General features: G+C 33.8%; 1 protein-coding gene across 1 annotated transcript in view; it reads right to left on the bottom strand.

Moving 5' to 3' along the window:
• LOC145256508 (1-phosphatidylinositol 4,5-bisphosphate phosphodiesterase beta-1-like) overlaps positions 1-17,301 on the bottom strand; it is a 146,414-nt gene that overhangs the window by 48,033 nt on the left and 81,080 nt on the right. The window contains exons 15-19 of the mRNA XM_080115479.1: positions 16,851-16,947; positions 12,595-12,679; positions 10,987-11,059; positions 7,562-7,613; positions 4,507-4,661 (exon numbers count right to left, since the gene is read on the bottom strand). Of these exons, the coding sequence (XP_079971605.1) occupies positions 4,507-4,661; positions 7,562-7,613; positions 10,987-11,059; positions 12,595-12,679; positions 16,851-16,947 (462 nt within the window). The remainder of the gene's footprint in view (positions 1-4,506; positions 4,662-7,561; positions 7,614-10,986; positions 11,060-12,594; positions 12,680-16,850; positions 16,948-17,301) is intronic.

Here is a 17,301-nt window from a genome sequence, read left to right as displayed (position 1 = left end):
GTTTTGGAATGGCCTTGCCAGAGTCCCGACCTGAACCCTATCGAAAACCTCTGGCACATATTGAAAACTGAGGTTAAAAAGCGGAAACCTAGAAATTTGAGGGATTTGGAGAACTACTGCATTGAAGAATGGTCAAAAATCAGTGTTGATGCTTGTAAAAACCTTGTTGATAAATATCCAAAACGGTTACAGGCAGTTATTAAGAATAAAGGGCATGCTATTGACTATTAGTAAGAGAGGTATGAATAATTTTGAACTAGTGCCATTATTGTTTTTCTTTGTATAATGTTTCAAACTTGCATAATTTATTTATTTGTTGAGTTTAAATTAAATGCCTATGCTTGATTTATTGTCTGAAATATTGTCTACCTTCTGATTTGAGCAATATTCTTATAGAAATCTCAAAGATCCGAGGGGTATGAATAATATCGGGCACAAGTGTATATATATATATATATATATATATATATATATATATATATATATATATATATATATATATATATATATATAAGCGAGATAAGACACTGATAGACTTCAGATGAAAATCCTGATAGATATTACTTGAAGTATTTGTAACCCCGAATGACATTGGACTCCTACCGATAATGGACTACTCAGGTTGTATCAACTTCTCTTTTCGTACAATTTTCTCCATATAATTATCCACAACTATTCAAAAACTATTTTCAATAATTGTGCTGAAAAGCAAAATAGCGTCCACTCGCAGCTGAACATTTTGCTAACTGCATTTCATTTCCTCTGATGATATGAGCCATTGTTGAAAATCCATGGATTAAGGAATCAATATAACCCCTTCTATATATTCCTTTGTCAAGCAATAAATTCTTAAATCGAATATATGCCTCTATATGTTGTTTTTCAGAATTTAAAATTAAACCACGAAATTTATATATATATATATATATATATATATATATATATATATATATATATATAAAGCTGTGTGTGTGTGTGGGGGGGTCACGAATAGGCTCCTATATGGTTAACTATTTTAAAAGACTGATTACATATAATGATAGGAGATGTATCGAGACACAGGATTGGGTATGTTTAATCTGGCATAATGATGATTTATTAAAATTGTGGGGCCTGCGTTCGCGCCTGGTCCACAAAGTATGAAAATAAAAAATTTAAAAATTAAAAAACACGTTTACAAGTGTTTTACATATAGATGTACATAAGAATACTTTGATAAGTATGTTTTAACTTGAATAGGGATGGTATAATAAAATTGTGAGGTCTGCGCTCGCGCCTGGCCTCCATAGAATGGAAATAGGCACAAACTTTAATAAAGACTTTTCATATCTATCTGCGTAAGTATACTTTGATAATTATGTTTCAGTTTGAAGAAATATGGTATAATAAAATTATGGGGTGCTATTTCGCACCTGACCTCCATAGAATGGAAATATGTCACAAAATTTAACAAGGTCTTTTAATCTAGATCCACAGAATATTGTGATAAGTGTTTCAGTGTGAACAGGGATGGTATAATAAATTATGGAGTTTATCTATTCTATCTTTCATCATATTTTGCTTTGGTTTTGATACCCCAAAATTCAACCCAAATTTACAACCCTTCCTTTTGATAACCTATCATACTTTCATAAATCAGAGTCCATTTTCTGTAGGCTGTTTTTGAACCAGTCAACGACGGGTACTTTTGCTAGTATGTTTTCAATTATAAAATGTATGCTAATGATATAAATATAAAAGATGAAGATGAGGATAACAGTCCACAAATAAATAAATATACAAATTACTTATCTCCAAGAATTTCAACAATAAAAAAATAATAATATATTTTTTTCCAATTAGCATGATTAATTGAGCCCAATGAAAACGTTTTACCACTTTCAGAGTATTATAAACTAATGCTCTGATCCAAATAAAAAATCCAAATAAAAAATAAATGTATATTTTTTCTTTCATGATATTTTATTTTGTCTTATACGTGTTTCGTTGAATGGCGCACGAATACCAGAAACTCATCAGAGGCATTTAATATTTTCCAAAGTTCTTCCGAGGAAAATATTAACTGTTTCTGATGAGTTGTCTAGTGTTCATATACCATTCAACGAAACACTTGTAAGACAAAATAAAATATTATGAAAGAAAAATAAATATATATATTTATTTTTTTAGCTTTGGAATGTAAACTACTGATATACACACACACACACACGTATACATATATATATACATACACATATACATTATATATATATATATATATATATATATATAAGTTATGAAAATATAAATGGCAATTAAGCTACACCGAATATTCCGCGTTTCATTCTCGTGTAGCTTAATTGCCATATATATTTCCATAACTTACTACCTAGCTCTACCCGTGTATTGAGCACTGTTGAAGTAAATACTGAAAAATGTATGCATAAAATTATATCTTCGTATATTAATGTATGCGATTAAATGAAGTAATCATACACACACACACACACACATATACATATATATATATATGTATGTAGTGTTAAGTGAGGAAAATTAGAAACACAAAAAAAAAAAAAAAAAAAAAAAAACAGAAATTAAGTGTTTTGTAAAGTTCGGACATCGTCTCACCTGAAAGATAAGGTTCCACATTTTCGTATTAAACTTTTTAAAAAAACATTTATTATTGCTTTATATTCTAATATCTACTTTATAAGTATGATCGGATCGGTTAGCTACTCTTCGGCTCTTATTTCATTCAGATTTTACTCTTATTATAAACTTTAATGGGTGTTTTCATAGGGCTTGCAACAGATTAGATGATTTACATTTAAAACGCATTTCAGGATACGAAAATTTCAACATAGGAAAGCCAAACCAAAACTAATTACTTTCATATCGAGGTTCCACACTCTCTCTCTCTCTCTCTCTCTCTCTCTATATATATATATATATATATATATATATATATATATATATATATATATATATATATGTATATATATATATATATATATATATATATATATATATATATATACGAGCAAACAGTTAATAAAACATGTTAAAAACACTTTGAAATGAGTTAAAAGTTAAAAAATGAGTTTTAACTCATTTCAAAGTGTCTGTTAACATGTTTTATTAACTGTTTGCTCGTATTATAAGCTCTATTTCCTATTTGGTTTTATCGAGCTTTTACATCTGGCTGAGATAACTTTATAAATATTAATTCTTTAATATTTATAATATACTTTAATTTTACCATCTTGGATCATTTTGGTAAATTTAATTGTAATTTTTATTTTATATATATACTAGACCACCCGTGACCCGTTGGGTCAGTACGTTATATTAGCTATGGAATTCATGTATGAGCGTGAGACTTGTGGCATAAAGAAAATAGTTTTTTTTTTACATAACAGAAGCATTTCTATGAAAGTATATTAAAATGAAAAAAGAATATAGATAGATTTCTATGAGTCGTTCTGTTTATTATAATTGTTATTTTTTTTTAAATTACAGTTACTGAATTATAAGTGGTTGGTCATACTTATAGGTAAATATGCACTGAACAGGTATCATAATCCTTATTATAGTTAAATTCAAATTTTGATATATCATCTTTTAAATGAAATTGTTAGTTGAAAGTACAGAATAATAAAAAAAACACTCTCCACATGTTAATAATGGCTTTTTAAATAGAAAATGAAAATAAAATGTAACTTTTTTCATTTAATTTAAGCAAACATTCAGTACCCATTGTGTAAAGGAAAACACTATTTAATGTAATAGAAATGTGTGCATTTACCGATTCAGCTTTCCGTTTGGAAATGTAAGCAGACGACTTTAAAAAACATGGGAAGAAGAAAAAGAAATTTTTTTGTAATAACGCCCTCTAGTAAAAAGGTCTGCATTAGTTAAGGGGGATAACTCTATCCAGTTTTACATCGCTCCCTTTTTCTCTCTCTCACACATACACGTAACTATTTCTCGCGTACGTAACGAAAACAGAGGGAGTAGGAGTGTTGAAATCTATTAGAGGGAAAGTGAGAGGTGTTTTCTTTCCATAAATTGTATAGGGTAATATTTCATATTATTAATAGATTCATAGATAAATAGATTTTATAATATATATTATAATTATCTATGAATCTATGTATTATTTGTATATATAAATAACTATTTGATCAAATTAAATGAAATTGTTTGTATTAAAAGCGATATAAAAATTCCGGAATTGGAATAACGGATTGAAGACGTTGCTATTTACGCATGCGCAACCGGATGTTGAAAACCGGAAATCTGATTGCAAACATACAAGATCCATAGACTTTTAGTATTATATATATATATATATATATATATATATATATATATATATATATATATATATATATATATGAACCTCTAGACACAAAAACTTTACCGGGGTCCTTTGTAGGAATTGATCCAAGTAGAGTGCTCATTATTAAGTACAGAGCAATATTGATACGAGTATATGGCAAAACTTAATTCTTGGGATTTTACCTTAATCTCGATGGTTCCTGCCACAACACCATCGACAGTGGATTCTGTGAAGGGATCGAATCTCTTGTCAAGTTTTCTCATAAATTCTGGTTTGAGCAAATATCCGGAACAACCATTGTACTCAAACACACCCAAGTTGACGCACATAGCGACGTCTGCGAAGCAAAAATGAAAAAAAAAAATTTAAGTTAGAAAGTAAAAGTGAAATGTTACAAGAAAAAGGGTCCCCGTTTCTTGTAAGTAAGAAGAATATTAGATAAGTGGGAAATGAGATTAGCATAGACCGAGATTTGAACCGAGATTTGAACCGAGATTTGAACCGAGATTTGAACCGAAATTTGAACCGAGATTTGAACCGAGATTTAAACCGAGATTTGAACCGAGATTTGAACCGAGATTTGAACCGAGATTTTAACCGAAATTTGAACCGAAATTTGAACCGAGATTTGAACCGAGATTTGAACCGAGATTTGAACCGAGATTTGAACCGAAATTTGAACCGAAATTTGAACCGAGATTTGAACCGAGATTTGAACCGAGATTTGAACCGAGATTTGAACCGAGATTTGAACTGAGATTTAAACCGAGATTTAAGGTTCAGAATAGATTCAGATCGGAATGTTAGAATATAGCTACTGTTTGGAAATAGATATTGTAAAAAGAATTTAATCGTTCAATTCCTTTTATGAAAACTGAATTAAAAAAAAAAGGTCAGCTAGAGAAGAACGAACAATAGAAATTAAAACTATTAAAAAATAGGTTAGTGAGAATTCTTTGTTGCAGAAGTGTGTTTTGGAAATGTATGTTTAAGCCACGTGAGTTCGTCCCGTTTGAAACCACACGTCTGACGTCATAGCAGAAAGGAATTCTCAATAATAGAAGCTAGGTTTAGCAGAGAGAGGGAGTCGAAGATCAGAGGCAGTCGAGTCCGGATCGAACAGACAGCAGGGTCGGTCGGACAGAGCTGATATGATCAGAGGAGGGTCCCTTTAGAAGCGAAGGGAGAACGTTTAATAATGTAAAAACGACTTTGAATTCGTTGACGTCATCATCATCCGACCGGTCGATCTGATAATAAAAAAGTTATCATCATGTTTTGTAAAACTGTGTCGTGTCATCATTCAACAGCAAACGGTAATGTGTGAAACATCCTTAATATGAACTTTGTCTCTCTCATCGTATTATGAACTTTATGTAACTCTCACAAGAATGTGCATCCCCTATCTCAACCCTCTATATGTTATAAGAATCCACAGAACTGTAATACGTATAAACATCTTCTCTCTCCTCCTCATCATTGTTGTAACAATGGTTAAGGAAAAATAAAAACGCACACTGAACAGTCCGTTTCTTTCAATAACTTGTATTTACTGGAATATTTTCCGTCTACATAAGCATTGTGTTAAGTGTTGAGACATTATGTTGAACAAAGATGGCGGTGAAGAATCCGTGCAGTTCTGATCTTGAGTGTTAAGTAATTCCTAGTAACAAAGATGGCGGCGAAGAATCAAATGCACGTTCGTGACAGTGACGACGGCGAACTGATTGAATCCAAAATTCGACAATTTTTATAGTAATTTTGGAAGCTTTTGATTGGTTGGTTGTTAGGGTGATTATAAAAACGATCATCGAAATCATTGGTGTCATTAGGAGTAAAAAACATTTCAACACATTGTGAATGGTTTTATAACCCCCCCCTCTTTATTGAACCAATTGATATCACTGAATCCTATATAATTTATTGACCAACTGCATAAGCAAAAACATACAAGCCACTGAGATTGACCTTTACTCTTGACTGGAAATGAAAGACTCCTAATGGAATTCTCTATCTATACAAGAACTAACTACGTCCTAATGTAACAAAGCCACTAACACATATGCAAATGACCAAGCCGTGGCGCAAGCGTGACGTCACAGCGGGATCGGAGGAAGAAAAGGGAAAGAAAAGCCAAGAGAAAAAAAAACATGTATCGACACGGCAAAGTTTTTTTTAACCCCATATTAAGCATATTTCATGACCGGGCAACATCGGGCACTGAACTAATATGTAATATGGAAAAACAATAAATATTATAACTGATATATTGTTAAACACAAGTATTTTACCAATGTTTATTGAGATATTTTGAATTCATATACAGGGTGATCGCTAGAAAAGCGGGAAATTTGAAGGTCAGCTTAGATCATGAATAAAATACGTGATTGTTATTTTTTTGATTGGTGTCGTGTGAGTGTTGTAAAAATAAATCATTGTTTGACGCTGCAGTGAATTGCACGGACGACATTTTGAGTATCTATGAGTATAATATAACATTTGTCTTTGAAAAACTTTGTAAAAATTATTCTTTGTTTGACAAATTTCCCGCTTTTCTAGCGACCACCCTGTATTTTCCATCAATAATGATGAACATTCCCATAGCGCTAATCATGCACCTGAGTCAATAATTAGATGTGGATAATTTTAATAAAGTTTAGATTTCCTTCTCTTGTTATTGCAGATGCTACCAGATCAGGCTGTCTAAAGATACTGGCGTCCTGACCTAAAATGTACCAAACATTGTTTTTTTTTTCTTTTCCTGTGCAAAACTCAATCATGTTCTACAAAGTCAAAAATTTAAACAATGATTTTCCTCAATCAAACAATCAAACTAAACGACATGAATAAATATTTGAAAATATAAAGAACTTGAAGTATAAACCTATTTCCAAAGTTACTGGATTTGTCATTAAATAACCCAGAAAGAATTGATGTACTGCCAAACAAAACAATGAAACCAAACATTGTGAATAAATATTTGACGATATATCAACTTGAAAAATGAAAAGATATATTTTCAAAATTACTTGATTCACTATTAAATAACCCGAAAAGGGTTGATATACTGTAAAGCAAAAGCATTGGGTTCATACTTCTCCCAACCCCCATTAATGCATAATTGGAGGACAATCGATCTATTAGAATTTAAAATTGGCTTATCCAATCCCAAAGTCCCCATTGTTATCCCGTAACCCAATGATGTGCGTTCTCCCTTTGTGTTTTTCAATGACTTACCAAAGCATTGGAAGTTCAAGGCGACCAATTGACAGCCGGCATTCCAGTAGATCTGCAGAAGAAAAGCACAACATAATCATTATTTATAAAAAATCAATATGGAGAAGATAAAAAATCAATATGGAGAAGATAAAAAATCAATATGGAGAAGATAAAAAATCAATATGGAGAAGATAAAAAATCAATATGGAGAAGATAAAAAATCAATATGGAGAAGATAAAAAATCAATATGGAGAAGATAAAAAATCAATATGGAGAAGATAAAAAATCAATATGGAGAAGATAAAAAATCAATATGAAAAAAAAAGAAAAAAATCAGTATAGAGAAAAAAATGTAAGAATAAAATGCAAACAAAAATGGAATTCAGTTTCTTTGAATTATCTCTATTCTGTATACATAATAAAATAGATGCAATTCCCCCCCCCCCTGGAAAAAAAACGTTGTAGGTTTGCAACTGCACACAGTGAATATGAATTCATTATGATCATACTAATAACCATTATCTTATTATCAATTCCTATGAGCGTCACAATCCAAACTATGTCTTATTTATCGGAGAAAGCAAAACCTTTTCTCCCTAGTATTTTTTTACTCTCACTATCCCATTCGTAACCGGGAAGTTCTCTACTTTGTCTGCTAATTTTACTTCACCATCCGTACTTGGGTCATTAGCTTTTTCGTTTCCAGTTCGTGAAATAATATATACTCCCTTCAAATTATCCGTTCATTGCCATTGGCATGTCCACTTGCATTTTTTGGCATAAGGGAATATCGGTTTCCGGTATTTTTCGAACGATTAAAAACAAAATAAGATGGCGTCAATCAAGCAGCCATAGTACATGGATTATCGGATTATTACATCACAGAATCTCTTATGGGATGCTTACCGGATACGCTATTGATCATTTACTTCTTCCCTATCTTTTTCGTCTTCTTCTTCTACGCAAAATTTACACACACACACACACACACACACACACACACACACACACACACACACACACACACACACACTTCTTCTCCCTTTATAGACGAGTTCTTACGTTATTGATTGAATAAATGGTTTTACTCATGTATAACTTTCGATTCGCCAGTTTAAATGCTTCAAAATTCCTTTCGATTTTTCCGAAACATACACGCATAACGTACTAGCAGCAAGGTTTTCGGATTGTAGCCATAGCTTGCGCAGGTTTTCATCTTCATCAACGGAACGTACGTGGGCGTATCAAGAAATATCTCAAAATCACTTTTATAATTAATAGTTGTTTTAGAGAGCATATATTTTTACAAACTGTGCCAAAAATAAACACGGCCGATTGCGTTCAGGCTCTTACCATTTTACCCATGGGCAGAATACGGACCGTGATGAAATACTAACGTTATTATTTATTGACCCAGTCTTAATATGGGATACACCTGAAAATACTTATCGTAGACAGCTTAAATAGATATGTAAAATATGGCATGGTCAGTATTGTGCATACTTACAAAACATATATGTCTCTGTATGAAATCAACAGCTATACTTGAGAAAAAACATTATTTAATCAATAACATAAGAAATCGTCTATAAGTTTTAAGAAGAAGAAAGAAAGAAATGACAATAACAAATAATATGTGCCGGTTATATATGTGTGTGTGTGTGTGTGTGTGTGTGTGTGTGTGTATATGTCCGGTCATCTCATATGCTACTGGTACCATGTAACCCAGTACTACCTGCCTCATGGTCGGGTCACCGGCGACTAAACTGGTTCCCCCACCAGACTTGTTTGGTGAAGAGGGTGACTAGTCTCCTTAAAGGATTAAAAACAAGACCTTCCAAAGGACGAATGAACCCTTTTTCGGGGTCAACGGCCAACTAGCACCATGTGTGTTTGTGTGTATGTATGTATGTGTTGGGGTGGAGAGGGCTCCCGTAAGCCGTGGTGAAGGCAACCTTTCTAGGATAAGCAAATCTCTGATTTTAAAAAAGCATAAAGCGGGAGACCAGTACCCGCATTAAGCTGGTCTGCAGTTTAACTTGTTGCTGGCTATCTTGCTCTTGCTTGTTGCTGAATCTCAACATTTTGAACCGAGAGAGAGACTTAGCTGTCGTACAGAGCATAGACTCTGTAACATCATCTGTGTATAGATACTCCCTCAGGCATTTGTCTATTAAAATGGTCCTGTGGCGATGGAAGTCATTTTTGGGCTCATGGACTTTAAGTGTCTGAGGGAGTGGCACTCGTCTGACAAGACGTTGCAATCATCATATATATATATATGTATATATATACATGTGTATATACATATATACATACATATATACATACATACGCATACATACGTATACATATATATACATATACATATATATACATACATATACATATATATATATACATACATATACACATACATACACACATATATATACATGATATATACATATACATACATATATGTACATACATACATACATATATATACATATATATGCATACATACATAAATATATATACATATATATACATACATACATAAATATATATATACATATATATATACATACATATACATACATATATACATACAATACATACATATACATACATACATATATATATACATACATACATACATACACATACATACATACACATACATACATATATACACATACATACATACACATACATACATACATACACATACATACATATATACACATACATACATATATACACATACATACATATATATATACATATATACACATACATACATATATATACATATATACACATACATACATATATATACATATATACACATACATACATATATATACATATATACACATACATACATATATATACATATATACACATACATACATATATATACATATATACACATACATACATATATGTATGCATGTGTATATATGTATATATATACATATATACACATGCATACATATACATATATACACATGCATACATATACATGTATACACATGCATACATATACATATATACACATACATATATATGCATATATACACTAACTTAATGTACTTGCAATAACCCTTATCCCTGAGTGGCTTCCGGGCCTTGATAAGTGGTGATCACTGTGTAAAAAAAACCAAAAAAAAACATACATATATATACATATATACACATATATATATACATATATACACATACATATATATACACATATACACATACAGATATATACACATATACACATACATATATATATACACACATATATATATACACACATATACACACACATATATACACACATACACACATATACACACACACATACACACACACACTTATTTGACCTTCCAGCTTTTGAATTTGAAATCAATTTCAAGAAAACAATAGAAAAAAAAAGCAATAGAAAGTAAGAAGTAAGAAGAATATTTACCTGGGGTACGTAGTTACTGGAGTCTACCCTGGTACCTTTTGGATAGATCCTGGTCAGTTGTTTCTTGTTGTAACTGAATTCCAGTTAAGGATTTTTGTAGAATAAAACCATTTTGTTTAAACTTTTAAAAAAAATAAAAACAATGTTGTGTGATGATAATAATAATACGATATAATACGTTGAGATAACGTTTTCGTGAGATCACCAAAGTTAAGCAATGTTTAGCCTGGCCAGTACCAAATGGGTGATCATTTTAGAATAGTAGGCGCTGCATGTTATTAAAAAGGTGTGTATGTATAATAGCTCAGGGAGATGAACGCCTCTGCCTTGCACAGTTCCAGGTCACCTTTAGGCAAAGTGTAGCACCTGTTAGCCTCTCTGATAATCTGAAGGGTACCATATGGGGGAAGAGTAAATGGAGTTTCTTAGCTATACAATAGATCTAGGAAGACGTGGTTCTATTGAAAAGCCAAACTTGATTGAGTGATGATGTCACAAACAAAATCAGCCACATCCGATTTTTTACATGCTAGAGCGGAAATAGTAAAGCCCTGAAAACTCTCATGAAAATGTTTTCCTCGGCATGGAATTTGGTTCAACTGGAGATAGCGAAACAGAAAAGATGGTAAAGATTAACAATTTATCCGATTCGAAACGCTTGCTTGCTTGTCGAATGGTCATTCATAAGAGGAAAAAGACATACACTCAGAATTGTGGAGTTTTGTAGGTGTTACTAATTTTTCCATCACCCCATGGCTGGAACTCATTCAAGAATTGCATTCTCCGGTTCTTCTGCAACTGCTATTTTTGCAAACAACCCTCTCCAATCACCAGTTTCTCTACCAATCATGCACACATACATCCCTCCATGATAGGTCAGTAGATTACTTGAAAGGACCCATTTACTGCCCGTAAACTTATTTTAACCTCAGATATTAGTGCTCCATAAACCCGACTATCAATTACAGATATTTTGTTCCAATATCAACTAATCTGATAGTCTAATCTAATATGTAAAATTCACTATGTCTGTGTGTCTGTCTGTCTCCAGTTTTTCAAAGTGCATCTCCATCAGGCTACAAGGTTGCAGATCGGTGTGAGGCGAGTCAAATGACTGCATTTTTTGTGGACAATTGTTATATATATATATAAGTGATCTTGTCTGTCTGTCTGAGGAATGGCCTCTACCAAACTACTTTGTCAATTTTTGGTCTTCACCCTCAATTGGGCACTTGTCTATGGAGAGGAGTCGCTTTTTTCACTGATATTTTCGAAAGTCATCGCCTCTTTTCGATTGTCTAGCCTTAATTTAAACCTACCTCACTTCCAGTTTGGCGATGGGCACAACAGCTAATGCGTCACTTTTTTTTTCACTTTCTTTTCCTCCTTGCAGTACGGGTTCGAGCCTGCCTACCTACTACAACTTATTTTTTTGCTCAACACACACCTACAAACACCCGGGCAACGCAGGGCACCCAAGCTAGTCGTCTTCTATGATAAATATTTCATAGCATGTGAAGAGTTTCATATACAACGTTTCAAAGACCACCATTACTCTTCAAAAAACAAAAAAAAAAAAAACATACTCTGCATTCTTAAAAAGGATACTCTACGAAATCCTCAGGATTATCTTTCAGTTTATTCAAAGCCTGTGTTTCTACCATCGAAGACATTTCATAATTTCGGTTTTTCTCTGAAATAAAAGAAATGTAAAAAAAAAAAAAAATAAAGATTTTTTCATGAAAGAAAATTTCAAAAATGTATTTTTGCTACAATCTGATAAAAAAATCTTGGCATTTATGCAAAATAAGGACAGTGCTATCGTCAGAATTTTACACATAGTTTATGTAAAACGTCGAAAAATGTGAAAACACTGAATTAATGAAATCGTAGAAAATAATAAAAATAAAAATTTTTTTTTTAATGGAGGGGGTGCTATCATCTGTTTGTTATCAAAAACAAGGCCGATAACCCTTAGTCGTGTGCTCTTGTGTAATGAATGAATGCGTGAATGTAGGATTGGCATGAAATTCTTAAAGATAAACTAAAATGACCGAAAAATGGGCTGAAATGACTTAAATAAATGAAAAGTAAATGACTTAGAATGACTTTAATGAACTTAAGGATGAATTGAATGACCTTAAGAAGGAATTGGATGCTTAAAAAATAAGTGGAATCCTTCAAAAACAACTTGAATGATCTGGAGAAGGACTTGAATGGTTTTGAGATTGACTGGTTGTAAAGTGGGTGATCATTTTACATTAAATTAATACAGAAAAGTGATCCCCCCCACTTTATATCACAAAGTTACAAACATAAGTACAGCATGATCTTGGCCAAAAGTCCAAGAAAAGCTTAAAAAGCTAAGAACAGCATCTAATAACAACAGACCTTTGATCTTAACCAAAAAGGCCAACCACAAAAGTACGGACAGACCGACTGACCGACCGACGGAGTGACTTATAGAGTCGCTTGCACGCGACTAAAAATAAATATTTATAAAACTTACCCTGCAATGAGTGTTTTTTTTCTTGATTTGAATTTTCATTTTTCATAAAGTTTCATAAAATTTTTCCAATAATTATTTATTGTATTTACTTCATAACAACAAAAAGAACATTGTTTTTATTTTTCAATTAATGTTTCATTGAATAATCTTCATAAGACAAATAATATTCTTTTTTCATCGAAAATTTGCGAAAAAAAAAAAAAAAAAATCACAAAACTTTATGTAGACTTCCCAGATAATTCCGGCGATAGCACAGACCTTATTCTGTATAAGTTTTTTTTTTTTTTACATGAGCATCATCACTTATCAAGGCCTAAAGACCACTCGAGGATAAGGGTTAACAGTGTACAGTAGTCAATTGAACAATATAATAATCGATAGTAATGGAAATTCGGTAAATTTGTTAACTTAAGTGGAACGGCTCAAGAACTTGTTCACGTTGGACTTGAAGACAATCAGATTGTAGTCAGCTGGAAAGCAGGAAAACGGAAGAGAGTTCCACAGGCGTGCAGTTCTAAGAAAGAAGCTTTTTTCATGGAACCTACATTTAGGTTTAGGCACAGATAAAGAGGGGGGGGAATTATTGATAGTGTTTTCAGCTAGACGAGTGTTTCTTGTAAAAGTTTTGCGAGGCGGGGGGACCATAGATTGAAGCTCAGTCGAGCAAAGAATATATATTTTCCAGGTTAATATTTTCCAGAGCTGAAACAATCAATGAATTTAAGCAAGGTTCATAAAATGAAGATAAGGAATTAACAAAAAAGCTCTGATCAAATGTGTCGAATGTTTTTATGAATATTTGGTTGGTTGTTTTTGTTTTACGGCATATCAACCCTTTTCGGGTTATTTAATGCCGAATCCAAAGATTTTGAAGAAAAAAAATTTAATAGAATATATTTGTTGTTTTCAAGTCGGTTTCTATTTAACCCATAGTTGGAACCCTAACAGGTACTACCACTCTGGGTCAGAGTGGACCTGGGAGCAATGGCAATTAAAGGGTGGCTCCACACTCCCTAAAGCCCACAAGCTGGGGCCTTACCATTGGATATAGTTTAAGGTCATATCCAGGACCCCCATTGAGGGACTTTTACCCTCTGCAGGGGGGCAGTCGGTGTATTCTAATGCCCCACCGACAGGGCCGTTTTTATGAATAAAACTTTTATATAAACTCAGATTACAGAATATGATGTCAGCACTTTTAGGCCGATTAAGTAACGTAGCTCATTAAATACTTATTTGTTTTCTTTCTGCAGTTGACCGCCATGGGTGATTACGGAGTTCCATGATTATTAAAATATATTAAGAACTTGAAGCATGGAAAACTTTTTACCAGAATGATTTGATTCGGCATTAAATAAAAATAAAATGTGATATGCCATGAAACAAAGCAACAAATGATGTGTCGTCTGAACTAGGGGTAAATTAGGGAATCAAAAAAATTATATAATCGGGGGTAAATAATTGAAGTACTAAATAAGTTAAAACGAATTATTTCTTTTCAGACTGTGTCACATCTAAGAAACGTTATACAAATTAAGTCCGTAATTTTCTATTTAGGGTGGTCTAGTTCTCTCTCATTGCAAGAACTTGGACACCGGAATCGGAAAATAGGATGAAGAAGTCAGCGCCCCAGAGAAGGAGCAATCTGACCTGCAAAAAGTGCCTGGGAACCTCCGTCAGCATTTCCCAGCGATTAGCAATAAACTAACCCCTTCTCAAAGAGACAGGGCCAGGCCCAGGAAGGTGAACCTCCTAGAACTGCACAGAACTAAACTCCCACCGCAAAATCAACAGGGACCAGATCATTACAGGAATGGTCTAATCTCCGTTTATTTTTTTTTAATTTTTTTTTTTTTTACACAGTGATCACCACTTATTAAGGCCCGGAAGCCACTCAGGGATAAGGGTTATTGCAAGTACATTACGTTAGTGTGGAGATTTGATGAAGTGTTTAATTAAGGGGGCGGTTCATTATGAATTTGTTAACATTGGACTTGAAGACATCCAAGTTGTAGTCCGGAGGGAAGCAGGCAGACGGAACAGAGTTCCACAGGCGTGCAGTTCTAAGAAAGAAGCTTTGTTCATGGAATCCGCGTTTTGATTTAGGCACAGATATAGAGTGGGGGGAAATTTTTCACAGTGGATTCAGCTAGACGGGTGTTTTTCGTGAAAGATTGGCGAGGGGGGGCCAGAGATTGGAGTTCAGACGAGCACCTGCCATGAAATTAACGATAAAACAAGGATAGGCTCGCAACGTCTCTTCTGTGGGAGAGAGGTTGCAGGGTAGAGAAAAGGGCATCCCCCACTAAGCCACCAGGATAAAAATTCTTAGCCAAGTTATAAAAAAATATTTTTCTCTTTAGGAAAGGTTTGGTTTTCTTTATTTTTGTGATACGAATATAAAACTGTTTTTATAGAAAACCTAAAGTTCTAAACAATAAAAAGGTTCTTTTTAACCTTCTTGTTTTCCTGTCACTTTATGATGGCTATGAATTTTTTGCATGGAAGCAGGGGGTAAATGGATAAATACCCTTTCTACCACCCATAGCAATGGCCAACGACTCTTTAGCTGAGAGTACATCTTTCAAACTCCTTGGCCTAACGTTCACAGGAAACATGAGTTGGAAAAATTACATTGAAGGCATTGCCAGGGCCGCTGCAAGAAAGGTGGGCTCTCTCTACCGTGCTAGACAACTACTAACACCCGAAAGTATCCTGTACCTCTATAAGGCCACCATTCGCCCATGTATGGAGTATTGCTGTCACATCTGGGCTGGTGCATCTGCTACTAGTCTCTCGCTCCTTGACAAGGTTCAAAAGAGAGTCGCAAACCTGATAGGCCCTGAACTGGCATCTAAGCTTCAGCCTCTGTCCCATCGACGAAATGTTGCATCCCTCTGCCTTTTCTACAAGTATTTTAGTGGTGAATGCTCTGACGAACTGCAATCACTTGTGCCCCCATGACGTGAGCACCCTCGACAGACCCGACAGGCTGCTAAATCCCACCCCCACACTGTAGAGATCCCTAGATGTAAAGGATCTTTTTACTCCAATAGTTTCTTCCCCAGAACCGCTAGACTCTGGAATTCCATTTCGGGTCCCTGCTTCTCCAACAGTACTGACGTGCAGAAGTTCAAGTGTAACGTGAACCGACATCTTGCTGCCCAAATCCCTACATAGTATCCCAGTAGTTGTTGCCCCTGATAGTAGCCCCCTACACCAAAGTGGCAATTTGCCTTGTTTGGGGTGAAAATGTAATAATAATAAAAAAAAAACATAAAGCCGAGGGGTCAATGATGAAGGGAAGGTTAAGAATAAACAAAGGATGGGTAGGTGGTTTCCTGCGTTCACTTACTCTGCGCCTGTTCAAATGTCGTGAAATGAACAGGTTGGATGTAATTGACGAGTGCGGACATTTCCTCGGCTGCTTCAGCTTCCTTGGCTGCTGTTCCCTTTAGTTGAAAGAAACAAAACAATTTGTTATGAGCCAGAATTTTCAATTGGGTGTCATTATCGCCATCTTTGACATATAATATCAGAGAATGTACAAGGATAGTTCCAAAAGTAAAACCTATTTTTTAACTAAAAAAATGAAGAGCTACAAAGATGGAAGTATCACCATTAAAATGAGCAACCATTTGTACTTCAGAATTTATCTTTTTACACAGTCACCACCATTCTCAATGTACTTTTCCTGGGATTTCAATGACGCATCTCTGCTTCTGGCACACTTCCATGACAGGAGTTTTTTTATTAGAGTTTCATACCGTCAATATCTCCAACGGAGAGATGAAACTTTCAGGTCA

Source organism: Euprymna scolopes, chromosome 32 (genome assembly GCF_053919585.1).
Source record: "Euprymna scolopes isolate OS-2025 chromosome 32, ASM5391958v1, whole genome shotgun sequence".
Classification (NCBI taxonomy): Eukaryota; Metazoa; Mollusca; class Cephalopoda; order Sepiida; family Sepiolidae; genus Euprymna; species Euprymna scolopes.
Note: the sequence above shows the minus strand (reverse complement) of the source record. Positions and strands in the feature narration are given on the sequence as shown.